The sequence below is a fragment of the Oncorhynchus keta genome, chromosome 8 (genome assembly GCF_023373465.1).
Source record: "Oncorhynchus keta strain PuntledgeMale-10-30-2019 chromosome 8, Oket_V2, whole genome shotgun sequence".
NCBI classification, from domain to species: domain Eukaryota; kingdom Metazoa; phylum Chordata; class Actinopteri; order Salmoniformes; family Salmonidae; genus Oncorhynchus; species Oncorhynchus keta.
The window spans coordinates 2,755,834-2,776,217 of record NC_068428.1 but is presented as its reverse complement, the minus strand read 5'-3'; the positions used below and the strand labels follow the sequence as shown (position 1 = coordinate 2,776,217).

Here is a 20,384-nt window from a genome sequence, read left to right as displayed (position 1 = left end):
ACAGTTTGTGGGCACCGTTTGTCGCCATTATAGTGCAATTAATGTATGGTTTAGTGTTGTGTAGTGACTTTGCTGGCATGCATCCCACTGGTTTTGGAAACATAAGGAATGTATATTTCATATCAGCAATAAGTATTTTTCAAAAACAAAAGGTTAAATTAAAGATGCAGTCTGGGATATTAAGCAATTAGCGAAAGTATAGTTCGTAGGGTGGAGGCACACATAGCCTTATGGATCTGTGCAAACCTGCTACAGTAAGTGTATCTTTTTAGTTTGAAAGATTGTTTCTGATAAGTTCCATGTTTTGTAAACCCTATTCCAAGTGATTTTCTGCCAGGTCTCATAGATTACACGTAACATAGTAAACGTAAATCCGGGGAATGTAAATCCGTTTGGTATGGTAACATAAAACAGGTTACTTAAGGCAAAAATGAAAGGAGGGTGGTTGGTCGGGGTGGATGAGTAGGAATATAACTCAAGAGTCTATCAATGCGATGGTTGCATGTCTCATCAAGGACAACTTTAGCATTTTAGCTAATTAGCAACTACTTGCTACTTTTTTTAGCTACTTTGCAACTACTTAGCATGTTAGCTGACCCTTCCCCTAACCTTAACCCCTTGCCTTCTAGCGACCTTAACACAAGACCTCATCTTGGTGTAATGGTTAAGGTGTTGGGTTGACAGTCGCTGGACCTGGGTTTCAAATAAAAAGGTATAATCAAATCAAATGTTATTTGTCACATGCGCTGAAAACAACAGTGAAATGCTTACTAACAAGCCCTTAACCAACCAGTTTAAGAAAATACCTATAAAAAAAAGTAAGTGATAAGAAAAACAAATAATTTAAGAGCAGCAGTAAATAACAATAGCGGGGCTATATTTGTATTAATTTTTTGTTTTAACTTTATTCAACTAGGCAAGTCAGTTAAGAACAAATTCTTATTTTCAATGACGGCCTAGGAACAGTGAGTTTACTGCCTTGTTCAGGGGCAGAACGACAGATTTGTACCTTGTCGGCTCAGGGATTCAATCTTGCAACCTTTCGGTTACTAGTCCAACGCTCTAACCACTAGGCTACCTGCAGGGGGCACCGGTTCAGAGTCAATGTGTCAATGTGCTGGGCACCAGTGTTGAGGTAATTATGTACATGCCGGTAGGGTTATTAAAGTGGCTATTCATAGATAATAACAGAGAGTAGCAACAGTGTGGGGGTGCAAATAGCCTGGGTAGCCATTTGATTAGCTGTTCAGGAGTCTTATTACTTGTGGATAGGAGCTGTTTAGAAGCCTCTTGGACCGGCGCTCTGGTACCGTTTGCCGTGCGATAGCAGAGAGGACAGTCTATGACTAGGGTGGCTGGAGTCATTGACAGTTTTTAGGGCCTTCCTCTGACACCGGCTGGTATAGAGGTCATGGATGGCAGGAAGCTTGGCTCCGGTGATGTACTGGGCCGTACGCACAACCCTCTGTAGTGTCTCGTGGTCAGAGGCCGAGTAGTTGCAATACCAGGCAGAGATGAAACCCGTCAGGATGCTCTCGATGGTGCAGCTGTAAAACCTTTTGAGGATCTGAACCAAATCTTTTCAGTCTCCTGAGGGGGAATAGGTTTTGTCGTGCCCTCTTCACAACTGTCTTGATGTGCTTGATTCCATGTTAGTCTGTTGCTGATGTGTCAATCAATTTTTCCACCTCCCAAAAATATAAATATTAATCACTATAATCAGAAAAGGAACGTTCTTTACTGTGAACAAATCCATTCCCACTTTAGACCAAGGACGTGCTGGTACGTCATGTGGGTGCAGCGTTTCCTTTTGATGCTTAGGTAGATTAGCATTACATATGCTGCACACAGCCACAAAATGTTTAATATCTTGGGTCATGTTGGGCCGGAATACTGAGTCTCTGGCTTTGCTGATTACTTGCTTCGACCCCTGAGTGCTCTGCATGGGTATGAGAGAGAATCCTTGGGTGTAGAGTGTCTGGCACTACCACCCTGTCGCCTTTGTAGACAACCTCTTCCTGCATTGTGAATTAGTCTCTGTATGTCCAGTAGTCCTTCACCAGGATGGGTGTACTCTTTCTTGTATCTGGCCAGCCCATTAGGATAAAAGACTGAAGCATTTGAGAAGTCTTGTCCTCTGCTGAATGAACTTTGATAGTATCCTTTGTCTGTGGGGAGATGTTTTGATCAGTAACATAGTTCACATCTTCAACCTCAGCCTGTAGAGCATATACTGTCTCATTTGTCCGATATTGCGGGTAACTAGCTGTTGGTAGTGCTGCTCTAGACAAGAAATCTGCAATGTGAAGCTCTACTCCTTTCTCGTATACTACTTGCTTTTACTCATAGTCAGTGGCATGTCGTTAGTAAAGATTGAAAAAAGAAAGGGGCCTAAACAGCTACCCTGGGGAATTCCTGATTCTACCTGTAGTTTGTATTTGTATTTATTATGGATCCCCATTAGCACTCTTCGAGGGGTCCAGAAAAATTAAGGCAGTTTATACCATTTTTAAAAACATTACAATACATTCACAGATTTTACAACACACCCTCAGGCCCACTTTGAGCCAGGAGAGCCAGGAGAGATTGACATGCATATTATTAATATTAGCGCTCTGTGTACATCCAAGGGCCAGCCATGCTGCCATGTTCTGAGCCAATTGCAATTGCAAAGTCCTTTTTTTATGTTACCTGACCACACGACTGAACAGTTGTCAAGGTGCGACAAAACTAGGGCCTGTAGAACCTTCCTTGTTGATAGTGTTGTTAAGAAGGCAGAGTAGCGCTTTATTATGGACAGATTTCTTAGCTACTGTTGTAAAGATTGAAAAAAGAAAGGGGCCTAAACAGCTACCCTGGGGAATTCCTGATTCTACCTGGATTATGTTTGAGAGGCTTCCATTGAAGAACACCCTCTGTGTTCTGTTAGACAAGTAACTCTTTATCCACGTAATAGCAAGGGGTGTAAAGCCATAACACATATGTTTTTCCAGCAGCAGACTATGATCGATAATGTCAAAAGCTGCACTGAAGTCTAACAAGACAGCCCCCACAATAATTGTATCAATTTTTCTCAGCCAGCCATTAGTCATTTGTGTAGTACTGTGCTGGTTGAGTGTCCTTCCCTATAAGCGTGCTGAAAGTCTGTTGTCAATTTGTTTACTGTGAAATAGTATTGTGTCTGGTCAAACACATTTTTTTCCAGAAGTTTATTAAGGGTTAGTAAGAGGCTCATTGGTTGACTATTTGAGCCAGTAAAGGGGGCTTTACTATTCTTGGGTAGCGGAATTACTTTAGCTTTCGTCCAGGCCTGAGGGCACACACTTTCTAGTAGGCTTAAATTGAAGATGTGGCAAAAAGGAGTGGTAATATCATCTGCTATTATCCTCAGTAATTGTCCATCCAGATTGTCAGACCCCGGTGGCTTGTCATTGTTGATAGACAACAATACTTTTTTCACCTCGTCCACACTGACTTTAATTCAAAATAATTCAAAAGTACAATTACCGTCTTTCATAATTTGGTCCGATATACTTGGATGTGTAGTGTCAGCGTTTGTTGCTGGCATGTCATCCCTAAGTTTGCTTATCTTGCCAATGAATAAGTCATTAAAGTAGTTGGCAATATCAGTTGGCTTTGATGAATGAGCCATCTGATTCAATGAATGTAATTTAAGGTGCCTCAAAGCCTTTTACTATAATTCTTTATATAATTTATCTTTGTTTCATATTATAGTTTATTTAGTTTAGTCACATGATTTCTTAATTTGCAGAACATTTGCCAATCAGTTGGGCTGCCAGACTTATTTGCCATACCTTTTGCCTCATCCCTCTCAACCACACAATTTTTCAATTCCTCATCAATCCAGGGGGATTTAACCGTTTTTACAGTAATTTTCTTAATGGGTGTGTGCTTATTAGTAACTGGAATAAGCAATTTCATAAATGTGTCAAGTGCAGCGTCTGGTTTCTCCTCATTATACACCACAGTCCAGCAAATATTCTTTACATCAACAACATATGATTCACTACAAAACGTATTGTATGACCTCTTATACACTATATTACGCCCAGCCTTTGGAACCTTGGTTTTTCTAGATATTGTATTGTATTATATTATATTGTGATCACTACATCCTATGGATTTGGATAAAGCTTTAAAGAAAATTTCTGCAGCATTAGTAAAGATGTGATCAATACATGTTAAGGATTTAATTAATGTGCTCTTTGTAACTATCCTGCTAGGTTGACTGACAACCTGATCCAGGTTGCAGGCACTGGTTACAGTTTGAAGTTTTTGTCCTGAGTGGGCAGCAAGATGAAAGCCAATCAATATTTAAAATCACCTAGAAAATATACTTATCTGCTTATATCACATACATTATTAAGCATTTCACACATTATCCAGATACTCTATAGCAGCTTCCCACAAGAACGGGCTTTAGGTGAGGCAGATGAACCTTTAGCCATATTACTTCAACAGTATTTAATATTAGATCTTCTCAAAGCTTTACAGGAATGTGGTTCTGAATATAGACCGCAACACCGCCCCCGTTGGCATTTCTGTCTTTTCGATAGTCGTTATAACCATGTATTGCTACCACTGTATCAAAGGTATTATCTAAGTGAGTTTCAGAGATAGTCAGAATATGAATGTCATCTGTTACAAGCAAGTTATTGACTTCATGGACCTTGTTTCTCAGGGTGCATATGTTAATATGAGCTATTTTAAGCACTTTTATGGTTTGCTTGATTGTTTTTAATGCTTTACTGGGAAGCTCATCAGAAGTAGACTTGCTCATATTATTTATATTGGAGCTGATTGTGCAGCTCACCCTGCACTAAGTGGTCTTCCTACTAGGGCACACCACCTCAGTGCTAACAGTGTAACTGGTTCATAGGTTCATGATTACTGCATACAATAGCTGTAGGATAAACAGAGGTATTCGGGGGAATTAGGGTCACATAAATTAAGTTACCTACATTGTGTTTGCCAATGCCTCTAGGATCATGTACATTAGATGCAGCATTATGACAACTCATTGTCACAATTGTAGGGACTAACTGAGCTGGTCTTGGATCATTGAAAAGTCATTGTTTCAAAGCAGCCTTGAAATTCGTGGACAGAGTCCAGGAGCCATGATGATTTGGACGGACTCCGTCATTCCTGCAGAGTATCTTCTGTTTCCAGAAGGTGTCAAAGTTATCAATAAAAGTGACTCCAGCAGAGCTACAGTAATATTTTAGCCAGATGTGGAATGCCAGCAGTCTGCTGAATGTTTCACACATGTGGCCCAACGGTGGTAATGGACCTGAACTGATTGTCCCTTTTTTGGAGTCTTAATGCTAACATCAGTTCTTTAAAATCAATGTTCAAATGTTCCGAGCTAGCCCTCCTGATGTCGTTTGACCCCACATGGACTACGACAGTGTCAGCTGCTGGCATCTGTCGTAGAACAGTCGGAAGCAGCCTTGTGATGTCCTGATAACGCTGAAGCTTTAGCATCAACCTTTGAAGTCGCTTCGGGACAGACAGAAGAGGATTTGTTTTTCATGTTTTTTTTTACCCCGTTTTTTTCTCCCCAATTTAGTTGTGTCCAATTGTTTAGTAGCTACTATCTTGTCTCATTGCTATAACTCCCTTAGGGGCTTGGGAGAGATGTGAGTTGAAAGTCATGCGTCCTCCGATACACAACCCAACCAAGCCACACTGCTTCTTAACACAGCGCGCATCCAACCCGGAAGCCAGCCGCACCAATGTGTTGGAGGAAACACCGTGCACCTGGCAACCTTGGTTAGCGCGCACTGCACCCGGCCCGCCACAGGAGTCGCTGATGCGCGATGAGACAAGGATATCCCTGCCGGCTAACCCCTCCCTAACCCGGACGATGCTAGGCGAATTGTGCGTCGCCCCAAAGACCTCCCGGTCGCGGCCGGTTACGACAGAGCCTGGGCGCGAACCCAGAGTCTCTGGTGGCACAGCTGGCGCGGCAGTACAGCGCCCTTAACCACTGCGCCACCCGGGAGGCCAGAAGAGGATTTTTGAAGATGCACCGTGATAAAGTCCCCGCCATGAAGGTATTGATCAAAACAGTCACAGGCAAACACTATGGCTAGGTACTCCTTTTCAATTTGGGAATATCCTTGCTCCGTGGGTCTCAATGTCCTTGAAGCAAATGCAATGGGCTGCCCCTTCTGCAGGAGCGCTGCCCCTAGGCCTTTGTCGCTTGCATCACATTGTAGGGTCACTTCTTCAGAGAGGTCATAGTACCTCAGTCTTGGTTGGTTGCTTACCAATTTCTTGATTTGCTCCAATGCATCATCACGTTGAGGAAGCCATGCCCACAGCACATTCTTTATTGGTCAGCCAACCCAATGGCTCACATTCGTCAGACATAGGAGGTAAGAATTTGTAAGTAATTTACAAAACCAAGCAGTCGCTGCAATGCTTTTGCGTCTGTAGGTGGCGGCATTAGCTGTACTGCCTCCACCTTCTTGGGGTCTGGCTTCAGGCCTTAATCTGTCAAAATATGTCCCATATATGTAATACTCACCATACCTTCTCTGCTATGCAATCTGGTTTCAGAGCTGGTCATGGGTGCACCTCAGCCACGCTCAATGTCCTAAACGATATCTTAACCGCCATCGATAAGAAACATTACTGTGCAGCCGTATTCATTGATCTGGCCAAGGCTTTCGACTCTGTCAATCACCACATCCTCATCGGCAGACTCGACAGCCTTGGTGTCTCAAATGATTGCCTCGCCTGGTTCACCAACTACTTCTCTGATAGAGTTCAGTGTGTCAAATCGGAGGGTCTGCTGTCCGGACCTCTGGCAGTCTCTATGGGGGTGCCACAGGGTTCAATTCTTGAACCGACTCTCTTCTCTGTATACATCAATGAGGTCGCTCTTGCTGCTGGTGAGTCTCTGATCCACCTCTACGCAGACGACACCATTCTGTATACTTCCGGCCCTTCTTTGGACACTGTGTTAACAACCCTCCAGGCAAGCTTCAATGCCATACAACTCTCCTTCCGTGGCCTCCAATTGCTCTTAAATACAAGTAAAACTAAATGCATGCTCTTCAACCGATCGCTACCTGCACCTACCCACCTGTCCAACATCACTACTCTGGACGGCTCTGACAAATACTTAGGTGTCTGGTTAGACTGTAAACTCTCCTTCCAGACCCATATCAAACATCTCCAATCCAAAGTTAAATCTAGAATTGCCTTCCTATTTCGCAACAAAGCATACTTCACTCATGCTGCCAAACATACCCTTGTAAAACTGACCATCCTACCAATCCTCGACTTTGGCGATGTCATTTACAAAATAGCCTCCAATACCCTACTCAACAAATTGGATGCAGTCTATCACAGTGCAATCCGTTTTGTCACCAAAGCCCCATATACTACCCACCATTGCGACCTGTACGCTCTCGTTGGCTGGCCCTCGCTTCATACTCGTCGCCAAACCCACTGGCTCCATGTCATCTACAAGACCCTGCTAGCGAGCTGCCTTATCTCAGCTCGCTGGTCACCATAGCATCTCCCACCTGTAGCACACGCTCCAGCAGGTATATCTCTCTAGTCACCCCCAAAACCAATTATTTATTTGGCCTCCTCTCCTTCCAGTTCTCTGCTGCCAATGACTGGAACGAACTACAAAAATCTCTGAAACTGGAAACACTTATCTCCCTCACTAGCTTTAAGCATTTACATTTACATTTAAGTCATTTAGCAGACGCTCTTATCCAGAGCGACTTACAAATTGGTGCATTCACCTTATGACATCCAGTGGAACAGCCACTTTACAATAGTGCATCTAAATCTTTTAAGGGGGGGGGGGTGAGAAGGATTACTTTATCCTATCCTAGGTATTCCTTAAAGAGGTGGGGTTTCAGGTGTCTCCGGAAGGTGGTGATTGACTCCGCTGTCCTGGCGTCGTGAGGGAGTTTGTTCCACCATTGGGGGGCCAGAGCAGCGAACAGTTTTGACTGGGCTGAGCGGGAACTGTACTTCCTCAGTGGTAGGGAGGCGAGCAGGCCAGAGGTGGATGAACGCAGTGCCCTTAAGCACCAACTGTCAGAGCAGCTCACAGATTACTACACCTGTACATAGCCCACCTATAATTTAGCCCAAACAACTACCTCTTTCCCAACTGTATTTAATTAATTTATTTATTTTGCTCCTTTGAACCCCATTACTTTTATTTCTACTTTGCACATTCTTCCATTGCAAAACTACCATTCCAGTGTTTTACTTGCTATATTGTATTGTATTTACTTTGCCACCATGGCCTTTTTTTGCCTTTACCTCCCTTCTCACCTCATTTGCTCACATTGTATATAGACTTGTTTATACTGTATTATTGACTGTATGTTTGTTTTACTCCATGTGTAACTAACTCTGTGTCGTTGTATCTGTCGAACTGCTTTGCTTTATCTTGGCCAGGTCGCAATTGTAAATGAGAACTTGTTCTCAACTTGCCTACCTGGTTAAATAAGGGTGAAATAAAATAAATAAAATAAATACTTGTAAACCTGAGTTTAACTTTGCCTTTATCTGAACACTTTAGGATTTTTTTTTTCTCCACAGAATTTGCATACAACCCCATGTGCTGGGCATTTGGCTCTTGCGTGTGTTGATCCACAGTACATGCACCATCTTTAGTATTTTTCCATCTTGCATCACTGTCCGATGAATGTTTCCATTTATCAACATGGTCTCTGTATTTGTTCTGAGTGGCATAATTTACAGATTCTGCCTGTTCAGGGACAGTGTTGATCTTTTTTAATTGGATCTGCATCTGTTTGCTTGCTTTGCATATATCTATGGCTTTAGACAGCGTAAGTTGTGGTTCGCACAGCATACTTGCTCTTACTCTGTTATCTTTACACCCAATCACAAGCCTGTCTCTGATCATTTTGTCTCTCATTGATTCTAAATAACATGAATCAGACAATTGACGCAGCCTCACAACATATTTTACCAGACGTCTCTGCTTGAGTTTGTTCACGTGTTAAAAATAAATCTTTCATAAATCACATTACGACTGGGTTCAAAATGTCTTTGTAAAACGTCAAGGATATTCTTTGAAGCAGATGGCACTCTCTTAAGCAGTGTTGCCACTCGCACATGCAGGTCTTTTTTTAATCAGGTATTTTTAAAATGTTATCTAAGCCCGTAGTGATTTCATAATTCTCCCACTGATCACAGAAAAACAATTTGACTGAGAGACATTGCAGGCTCTTTGTCCTCGCTCAGCTGTCCCACTTGCGTTTATTCGACAGTGATTACATTGTCCACATACCGTATCCTATTTTCCATATTCATACCACTTCTAACACCATGTTATTATGTATATGGGAATAACTCATGTCAGAGAGTGTGGTAAAAATGCTAGCATAATCCTTTAATCAGGTATTATAAATTACAGGTCACACATCCTAATCAGATACTCATAATGCACCTGTTTATATATCCTAGATAGGTGCCCCACTAGCGCCATCTCTGGGTTGGCATTATGCCCATTATTTTAACAACTATGTTACCTCTACCAGCGACAACTATTAACGTGTACTATGTTACCTCTACCAGCTGAGTCCAGGTTGGATTATTGATGTTTCTAAATGTTGAAACAGAGCTTCGGGATTGTACTTTACATGGTCCCATCAGTAAAGGGTGTTTATAGCTGAGAACCTTTGTGATTTGCATAATGCCTTGTTTAATGCCTTGGGTTCTCGAGAGCAAGGGCACGACGTTATTGCGCTGGCAGCTTGCAAGAAAAGCCGTGCCACCACTTCTAGGAAATCTAATCGGCGCTATTCTGCAGTAAAATCCTCGTCTTTTATTTGTCGGATATTCTCGTTGGAGAATTGCATTTTCTACACTTTGAGTGGCTAAAAGCATGTGAAAAGCATTCTTCTCTTTTAAAGGACACTCAAAGGACGTATTTATGACTGGGTTTCTTCTCGCTTCCTCTCGAGATTTTTGATTTTCATTGTGTTTACATAAATCTGGCCACTTGACAGTAACATCGGTCGCCTAGGGTGGCTACTGGCAGTTAGTTTTTTTTTTTTAAACGCAATGGAAGTATTATTCAAACAATTGAGGCAATTATGTTTCTTTTCTCAGACAAAGTGGCATATCTGATCAAATTCAGGAGGATGCAAGGCCGAAGAGGAAACGTAATTTAAAAAGTAGGCTATGTTTTTATTATTTGAATAAACGATCATCAGGATGTTTATTCTTCTTATCCCACTAACCTGAGTAGTGGAAATGTATTGTTCAGTAACGGAACTTTTCTTGCTCTGACAGCATTGCATCACCTCTGTGGCAAAGGAGTATCTCTGGAACAAGCACGGAGCATATATTTACCCCCCATTTATCAGCTGCCCCTTGATTCTTTGTATTGTTTTAAAAGGTGCACTGTTTACAGATGTATCTCGGACTTGATGAGACCGTGCGGGAATGCCAGTATAATCAGATCTGCACGCGCAACTCGTTACCTATGGAGACCTTAGGGCACAAAAAGAAGAAGATTCCCCGAAGGAAGTGGCAGGTCTTTCCCGGTCGAAATAGATTCTACTGTAATGGAAGGGTCATGATGGCGAGGCAGACCGGGGTCTTCTACCTAACCCTAGTCCTGATCATGGTCACCAGCGGGCTTTTCTTCGCGTTCGAGTAAGTTTAAATTACACACTACAGTTGCTCATGCAAGACCTTAACGTAATTCACTGGTGATGCACTGAGCACATTTGTGAGCAAGGGGTGGGCTATGTAACCGCAGTCAATTTGTTTGTAAGATATTATATTATATTCGGAGTTCATTCGTCAATAGCTCTCAGACGCAAGGTCCTAGGATGATGATAATTATATAACTAGAATCAGATGATGATAGAGAGCAAGGTACACCATTTATTTTTACCGATGGTCGAACTCTTCCATTAACAGAGCCGAAAATGAGGCGATATGCAATTTCTGGCGCTCAGGTGCTTTAGGGGCCATCGTAAAAGTGCAATATCGGTTGCATTCCCATTCAAGAGGGTTAGCCCTATATCAACATTACACATCGCGTAGTACCTCGAGTCGGCCCAAAATGTTTATTAGTTACCTCTAACTACTAAGGGTGCTATATTCTATCTATCTATCTATCTATCTATCTATCTATCTATCTATCTATCTATCTATCTATCTATCTATCTATCTACAAAGATACAGTGAAATGTTAAAGACACTAATGTGGTTCCTGTCCCCCATCCATGCTACATTCATTATAATTCCAGTTCACCACCCTGACTTTCACCTGAACGTTTCCTGATATTTTCAATAGCTCACTGTCCATATGAGTTACAGATATACAGACAAGTAAGTTGGGTTCCTTGATATCTTATCAAAGGTACACCTCACAATTGATTTTCCAAAAATGTTTGCCTAGTACAACTGTGGTTATTAATTATTTATTATTATTATTATTTATTTTTTTACCTTTATTTTACTAGTCCAACGCTCTAACCACTAGGCTACCCTGCCGCCCCGTACAGATCTAATTTTCAATAGCTTCCAGTCCAAATGACATACAGTGCCTTCGGAAAGTATTCAGACCCATTGACCTTTTCCACATTTTCTTATGTTACAGCCTTATTCTAAAATGGATAAAATAAAATAGAAAATCTGCAGCAATCTACGAACTATACTCCATAATGACAAAACAAAAACAGGTTTTTAGATTTTTTTTAAATGTATTAAAGGTAAAAACAGAAATACCTTATTTACATACAGTACGAGTGAAAAGTTTGGACCCACCTACTAATTTTCTTTATTTTTACTATTTTCTACATTGTAGAATAATAGTGAAAACATCAAAACTATGAAATAACACATGGAATCATGTAGTAACCAAAAAAAGTGTTAAACAAATCTAAATATATTTAAGATTTTAGATTCTTCAATGTAGCCGCCCTTTGCCTTGATGACAGCTTTGCACACTTGGCATTCTCTCAACCAGATTCACCTGGAATGCTTTTCCAACAGTCTTGAGGGAGTTCCCACATATATTGAGCACTTGTTGGCTGCTTTTCCTTCACCCTGCGGTCCAACTCATCCCAAACCATCTCAATTGGATTGAGGTCAGGTGATTGTGGATGCCATGTCATCTGATGCAGCACTCCATCACTCTCCTTCTTGGTAAAATAGCCCTTACACAGCCTGGAGGTGTGTTTGGTCATTGTTCTGTTGAAAAACAAATGATAGTACCACTAAGCGCAAACCAGATTGGATGGCGTATTGCTGCAGAATGCTGTGGTAGACATGCTGGTTCACTGTGCCTTGAGTTATAAATAAATCACAGACAGTGTCACCAGCAAAGCACCCCCACACCATCACACCTCCTCCATGCTTCACGGTGGGAACCACACATGCGGAGATCATCCGTTTACCTACTCTGTGTCTCACAAAGACACGGAGGTTGGAACGAACAATCTCAAATTTGGATTCATCAGACCAAAGGACAAATTTCCACCGGTCATAATGTATATTGCTCGTGTTTCTTGGCCCAAGCAAGTCTCTTCTTCTCATTGGTGTCCTTTAGTAGTGTTGTTTTTTTGCAGCAGCAATTTGACCATGGAGACCTTTTTCACGCTGTCTCCTCTGAACAGTTGATGTTGAGATGTGTCTGTTACTTGAACTCTGAAGCATTTTTTGGGCTGCAATTTCCGAAGCTGGTAACTCTAGTGAACTTATCCTCTAAAGCAGAGGTAACTCTTGGTCTTCCTTTCCTGTGGCGGTCTTCATGAGAGCCAGTTTCATGTTTCATGCGCTTGATGTTTTTTTGCGACTGAACTTGAAGAAACTTTCAAAGTTCTTGACATTTTCCTGGATTGACTGACCTTCATGTCTTAAAGTAATGATGGTCTGTAATTTCTTTTTGCTTACTTGAGCTGTTCTTCCCATAATATGGACTTGGTATTTTACAAAATAGGGCTATGTTCTGTATACCACCCCTACATTGTCACAACACAACTGATTGGCTCAAATGCATTAAGAAAGAAAGAAATTACACAAATTAACTTTTAACAAGGCACAACTGTTAATTGAAATGTATTCCTGGTGACCACCACATGAAACTGGTTGAGAGAAGAAAATAAGAAGAAAGCTGTCATCAAGGCAAAGGGTGGTTACTTTGAAGAATCTGATATATAAAATATGTTTTGATTTGTTTAACACCTTTTTGGTTACTACATGATTCCGTATGTGTTATTTCATCATTTTGATGTATTCCCTATTATTCTACAATTTATAAAATTGTAAAAATAAAGAAAAACCCTGGAATGAGTTGGTGTGTCCAAACTTTTGACTGGTACTGTACATATTCAGACCCGTTGCTATGAGACTCAAAATTGAGCACAGGTGTATCCTGTTTCCATAGATCATCCTTGAGATGTTTCTACAACTTGATTGGAGTCCACCAGTGGTAAATTCAATTGATTGGACAAAATTAGGAAAGGCACACACCTGTCTATATAAGCTCCCACAGTTGACAGTGTATGTCAGAGCAAAAACCAAGCCAGGATTGTGTCGAGGCACAGATCTGGGGAGGGTACCAAAACATTACTGCAGCATTGAAGGTCCCCAAGAACACAGGGGCCTCCATCATTCTTAAATGGACGAAGTTTGTAACCACCAAGACTCTCCCTAGAGCCGGCCGGCCGGCCAACCAAATTGAGCAATCGGGGGAGGAGGGCCTGGGTCACAGAGGTGACCAAGAACCCGGTGATCACTCTGACAGAGCTCCAGAGTTCCTCTTTGGAGATGGGAGAAACTTCCAGAAGGACAACCATCTCTGCAGCACTCCACCAATCAGGCCTTTATTGTAGAGTGGTCAGACGGAAGCCACTCCTCAGTAAAAGGCACATGATAGCCCGCTTGGAGTTTGCCAAAAGGCACCTAAAGACTCTCAGATCATAAGAAACAAGATTTTATGGTGTGATGAAACTAAGATTGAACTCTTTGGACTGAATGCCAAGCGTCATGTCTGGAGGAAATCTGGCACCATCCCTACGGTGAAGCATGGTAGAGGCAGCATCACGCTGTGCGTATGTTTTTCAGCGACAGGGACTGGGAGACTAGTCAGGATCGAGGCAAAGATGAACGGAGCAAAGTACGGAGAGATCCTTGATGAACACCTGCTCCAGAGTGCTCAGAGTGGGACATTGGAAATGGAACTGGGAATATGGCTCATTGGAAATATGACTGGGAATATGGCTGAATACAGACAGTGTAGTTATTCCCTCCGCAAGGCAATCAAACAAGAATGTCGTTATAGGGACAAAGTGGAATGGCAATTCAACAGCTCAGATACGAGACATATGTGGTGACCGACGTCTTTCTTCCAGACAAACTAAACACCTTCTTTGCCCGCTTTGGGGATAATACAGTGCCACCGCACAGCCCGCTACCAAGGACTGCGGGCCCCCCCTCTCCTTCTCTGTGGCCGACGTGAGAAAAACATTTAAACGTGTTAACCCTCGCAAGGCTGGGCCGGCATCCCATGCCACATCCTCAGAGCGGCGCAGACCAGCTGGCTGGTGTGTTTACGGACATATTCAATCTTTCCCTATCCCAGTCTACTGTCCCCACATGCTTCATGATGGCAACCATTGTTCCCGTACCCAAGAAGGCAAAGGTAACGAAACTAAATTACTATTGCCCCATAGCACTCACTTCTGTCATCAGGAAGTGCTTTGAGAGACTAGTCAATGATCATATCACCTCCACCTTACCTGCCACCCTAGACCCACTTCAATTTGCATACCACCCCAATAGGTCCACAGACGATGCAATCGCCATCACACTGCACACTGCCCTATCCCATCTGGACAAGAGGAATACCTATGTAAGAATGCTGTTTATTGACTACAGCTGAGCATTCAACACCATAGTACCCTCCAAGCTCATCATCAAGCCGGAGGCCCTGGGTCTCAACCCCAGCCTGTGTATTGGGTCCTGGACTTCCTGACAGGCTGCCCCCAGGTGGTGAAGGTAGGAAACAACATCTCCACTTTGCTGATCCTCAACACTGGGGCCCCACAAGGGTGTGTGCTCACCCCCTCATGACCCACAACCGCAAGACTCTCCAGAGGGTGGTGTAGTCTGCACAACGCATCTCCAGGGGGAAACTACCTGCCCTCCAGGACACCTACACCACCCGATGTCACAGGAAGGCCAAAAAGATCATCAAGGACAACAACCACCCGAGCCACTGCCTGTTCACCCCGCTACCATCCAGAAGGCGAGGTCAGTACAGGCGCAAAGCTGGGACTGAGAGACTGAAAAACAGCTTCTATCTCAAGGCCATCAGACTGTTAAACAGCCATCACTAACACAGAGAGGCTGCTTGCCTACATACAGACTTGAAATCATTTGCCACTTTCATAAATGGATCACTAGTCACTTTAATAATGCCGCTTTAATAATGTTTACATATCTTGCATTTCTCATCTCATATGTAAACTGTATTTTATACCATCTATTGCATCTTTCCTATGCCGCTCGCTCATCGCTCATCCATATATTAATATGCACAGTTGAAATCGGAAGTTTACATACACTTAGGTTGGAATCATTAAAACTAGTTTTTCAACCACTCTACACATTTCTTGTTAACAAACTATAGTTTTGGCAAGTCGGTTAGGACATCTACTTTGTGCATGACACAAGTAATCTTTCTAACAATTGTTTACAGACGAATCATTTCACTTATTGCTGCAAAAAAACAACACTACTAAAAAAAAGATGCTAAGCAACTTATTTCACTTTTCACTGTATCACAATTCCAGTGGGTCAGAAGTTTACATACAATAAGTTGACTGTACCTTTAAACAGATTGGAACACTCCAGAAAATGATGTCATGGCTTTAAAAGATTTAGAAGATGTGTACCTGTGGATGTATTTCAAGGCCTATCTTCAAACCCAGTGCCTCTTTGCTTGACATCATGGGAAAATCAAAAGAAATCAGCCAAGGCCTCAGAAACAAATTGTAGACATCCAGAAGTCTGGTTCATCCTTGGGAGCAATTTCCAAACACCTGAAGGTACCAGGTTCATCTGTACAAACAATAGTATGCAAGTATAAACACCATGGGACCATGCAGCCGTCATAACGCTCAGGAAGGAGACGCGTTCTGTCTCCTAGAGATGAATGTACTTTGGTGCCGAAAAGTGCAAATCAATCTCAGAACAAGAGCAAAGGACCTTGTGAAGATGCTGGAGGAAACGGGTACAAAAGTATCTATATCCACAGTAAAACAGTAAAACGAGTCCTGAAACGCCGCTCAGCAAGGAAGAAGGCACTGCTCCAAAACCACCACTAAAAAGCCAGACTACGGTTTGCAACTGTATATGGGGACAAAGATCGCACTTTCCAGAGAAATGTCCTCTGGTCTGATGAAACACAAATAGGACTGTTTGGCCATAATGACCATCGTTATGTTTGGAGGAAAAAGGGGAGGCTTGCAAGCTGAAGAACACCATCCCAACCGTGTAGCACGGGAGTGGGAGCATCATGCTGTGGGGGTGCTTTGCTGCATGAGGGACTGGTGCACTTCACAAAATAGATGGCATATTGAGGGAGGAAATTATGTGAATATATTGAGGCAACATCTCAAGGCATCCCTCAGGAAGTTGAAGCTTGGTTGCAAATGGGTCTTCCAAATGGACAATGACCCCAACCATACTTCCAAAGGTGTGGCAAAATGGCTTAAGGACCACAAAGTCAAGGTATTGGAGTGTCCATCACAAAGCCCTGACCTCAATGCTATAGATAATTTGTGGGCAGAACTGAAAAAGCATGTGCGAACAAGGAGGCCTACAAACCTGACTCAGTTACACCAGCTCTATCAGGAGGAATGGGCCAAAATTCAGTGCCCGCTTGGAGTACATGTCCTGGTAATCCGTCTGGCCCTTTAGCCTTGTGAATGTTGACCTGTTTAAAGGTCTTACTCACATCGGCTACAGAGAGCGTGATCACACAGTCGTCCGGAACTGCTGATGCTCTCATGCATGCTTCAGTGTAACTTGCCTCGAAGCAAGCATAGAAGTTATTTAACTCGTTTGGTAGGCTCGTGTCACTGGGCAGCTCTCGCCTGTGCTTCCTTTTGTAGTCTGTAATAGTTTGCGAGCCCTGCCACATCCGACGAGCGTCGGAGCCGGTGTATTACGATTCAATCTTAATGCTGTATTGACGCTCTGTTTGATTGTTCGGAGGGCATAGTGGGATTTCTTATACGTGTTTGGGGTTAGAGTCCCGCTCCGTGAAAGCGGCAGCTCTACCCTTTAGCTCAGTGCGGATGTTGCCTATAATCCATTGCTTCTGTTTGGGGTATGTGCGTACGGTCACTGTGAGGACAATGTCATCGATGCACTTATTGATGAAGCCAGTGACTGACGTGGTGTACTCCTCAATGCCATCAGAAGAATCCCGGGAACATATTCCAGTCTGTGCTAACAAAACAGTCCTGTAGCTTAGCATCTTTGTCATCTGTCTACATCTTTTATTGACTGGGTCACTGGTGCTTCCTGCTTTGGTTTTTGCTTTTAAAGCAGGAATCAGGAGGATAGTATTATGGTCAGACTTGCCAAATGGAGGGCGAGGGAGAGCTTTGTACGTGTCTCTGTGTGTGGAGTAAAGATGATCTAGAGTTTTTTTTTATTTTCCTCTGGTTGCACATTTAACATGCTGGTAGAAATTAGGTAAAACGGATTTAAGTTTCCCTGCATTAAAGTTCCCAGCCTTGAAAGTTCCCAGATTGATTCCATACATCGTTTGACATGTTTCTAAAGGACTGTAACATAACTTTTCGAGTTTTTGTCTGGAGGAAGTGCCTGCGCCTCATGAAGATGGATTACTGGGCTGAACATGCTAACAACAAGTGGCTATTTGGACATAAATGATGGAACTTTATGGAACAAATCAGTCATTTATTGTCGAACTGGGATTCCTGGGAGTGCATTCTGATGAAGGTAATCAAAGGTAAGTGAATATTTATGGTGTTGTTTCTAACTTTGTTGATTCCAAAATGGCGGATATTCCTCTGGCTGTTTTGGGTTCTGAGCGCCGTTCTCAGATTATGCTTTTTCCTCAAAATTGTTTCGAAATCTGACACAGCGGTGCATTAAGGAGAAGTATATCTTTAATTCTGCGAATAACACTAGTATATTTTATCAATGTTTATTATGAGTATTTCTGCAAAATCACTGGATGTTTTGGAATCAAAACATTACTGCATGTAAGTCGCCAATGTAAACTGAGATTTTGGGATATAAATATGCACATTATCAAACAAAACATACATGTATTGTGTAACATGATGTCCTATGAGTGTCATCTGATGAAGATCATCAAAGCTTAGTCATTCATTTTATCTATATTTCTGCTTTTTGTGACTCCTATCTTTGGCTGGAAAAATGGCTGTGTTTTTTCGACTTGGTGGTGATCTAACATAATCATATGTTGTGCTTTAGCTGTAAAACATTTTTGAAATCGGACACGATGGGTAGATTAACCTCTCTAGGGTATGTGGGACGCTAGCGTCCCATCTGGCCAACGTCCAGTGAGGTTGCAGAGCTCCAAATTACAGAAATGCTCATTATAAAAATTCAGAAAACAAAACATATTTTACATAGGTTTAAAGATTAACTTCTTGTTAAACCAACCACAGTGTCATATTTATAAAATGCTTTTCGGCGAAAGCATACCTAGCCCAGAACATAGCCCAGTTGACAAATTATTACAAACAGTAAACAGCCAAGCAGAAGCGTTACAAAATTTAGAAATAGAGATAAAAATGAATCCCTTACCTTTGATTATCTTCATATGGTGGCAATCAGAAGACATTCATTTACTCAATAAATGTTCCTTTTGTTCGATGAAGACGCTTTTATCCAAAGCGACTTACAGTCATGTGTGCATATCCAAAAACCTCAGTTTTGTTAGCGCGTTTTCTTCAGTAATCCACAGGCTCAAACTCAGTCAAAACAATCAGACAAAAAAATCCAAATTGTATCCGTAAAGTTCATAGAAACATGTCAAACTATGTTTATATTCAATCCTCAGGTTGTTTTTTAGCCTAAATCGTCTATAATATTTCAACCAGACAATAACGTTGTCAATATAAAAGGTAAACTGAAGGTGAATGCACCAATTTGTAAGTCGCTCTGGATAAGAGCGTCTGCTAAATGACTTAAATGTAAATGTAAATGTAAACAAGAAATGCATATGCGCCTGAAAAAACTCTGCAACACGTTAGGGTCCACTCGTTCAGACTGGTCTTACTCCCTCGTTTATAAGAATACAAGCCTGAAACGATTTCTAAGGACTGTTGACATCTAGTGGAAAGCATAGGAACTGCAAATGGAGGCCTAAGTCAATGGATACTGTAATGGCATTGAATAGAAAACTACAAAACCAACAAACAGAAAATACTTCCTGGATGGATTTTTCTCAGGTTTTCGCCTGCTAAATCAGTTCTGTTATACTCACAGATATACACGACCACCACTTGTGTCCAACATGTCCCGGAACACCTCGTTAACGAATGTCTGGAACACTGACGGAGCATTGGCTAATCCATAAGGCATCACCTAGTACTCATAGTGACCAGACATCGTGCTGAATGCCATTTTCCATTCATTCCCCTCCCGGATGCGGATCAGATTGTAGGCACTCCGGAGGTCCAATTTGGTATTAAAAGAAACGGACCCCACTGAGCTGTTTGATCGCGGCCAGCACAAACGGGAGAGGGTAGCGGTACTTGGTGGTGATGGAAGTGAGTCCTCTGTAAATGATGCACGGGTGTAGATCTCCGTCCTTCTTGGCAACGAAGAAGATGCCCGCCAACTCAGGGGAGGTGGACGTTCGGATGAAACCCCGTCGGAGAGCCTCCTGGGTGTACTCCTCCATGGCCTTGGTTTCAGCCACCGACAGAGGGTCGCCGCGGCTGCGCGGAGGCGTAGAGCCTGCAAGCAGGTCGATGCCACAGTCCCAGGGGCGATGAGGACAGTAACAGACAGGTGGCGCAGGTCTTGGAGAAAAATCTCCTGGAGATCCTGGTTATATTGAGTAAAGGGTCTGATAACTTGTGTAAATATTATATTTCCATTTTTATTTTTAATACATTTGCAAACATTTCTACAAACCTGTTTTTGCTTTGTCGTTATGGGGTATTGTGTGTAGAATGATGAGGGAAAAACGATTTCATGAATTTTAGAATAAGGCTGTGATGTAACAATATGGAAAATGGGAAGGCGTCTGAATACTTTCTGAATTTTTATTTTGAAATGTTTTTTTATTTCACGTTTATTTAACCAGGTAGGCTAGTTGA

The 20,384-nt window shown here is 42.3% G+C and overlaps 1 protein-coding gene across 4 annotated transcripts in view; it reads left to right on the top strand.

Annotated features, from left to right (window-relative positions):
- Window positions 1-20,384, top strand: part of LOC118386566 (palmitoyltransferase ZDHHC14-like) — a 60,109-nt gene that overhangs the window by 2,197 nt on the left and 37,528 nt on the right. The window contains exons 1-2 of one of the 4 annotated variants that reach the window (XM_052523362.1): window positions 9,580-10,205; window positions 10,324-10,689. The exons of 1 other annotated variant lie outside the window; for it this stretch is intronic. In XM_052523362.1, coding sequence (XP_052379322.1) covers window positions 10,445-10,689 — 245 coding nt within the window. In that variant the 5' untranslated portion in view covers window positions 9,580-10,205; window positions 10,324-10,444. Of the gene's footprint in view, window positions 1-9,579; window positions 10,690-17,645; window positions 18,035-20,384 lie in introns of those variants that run through there. 2 more of the 4 variants (XM_052523363.1, XM_052523364.1) reach the window with 2 other exon arrangements.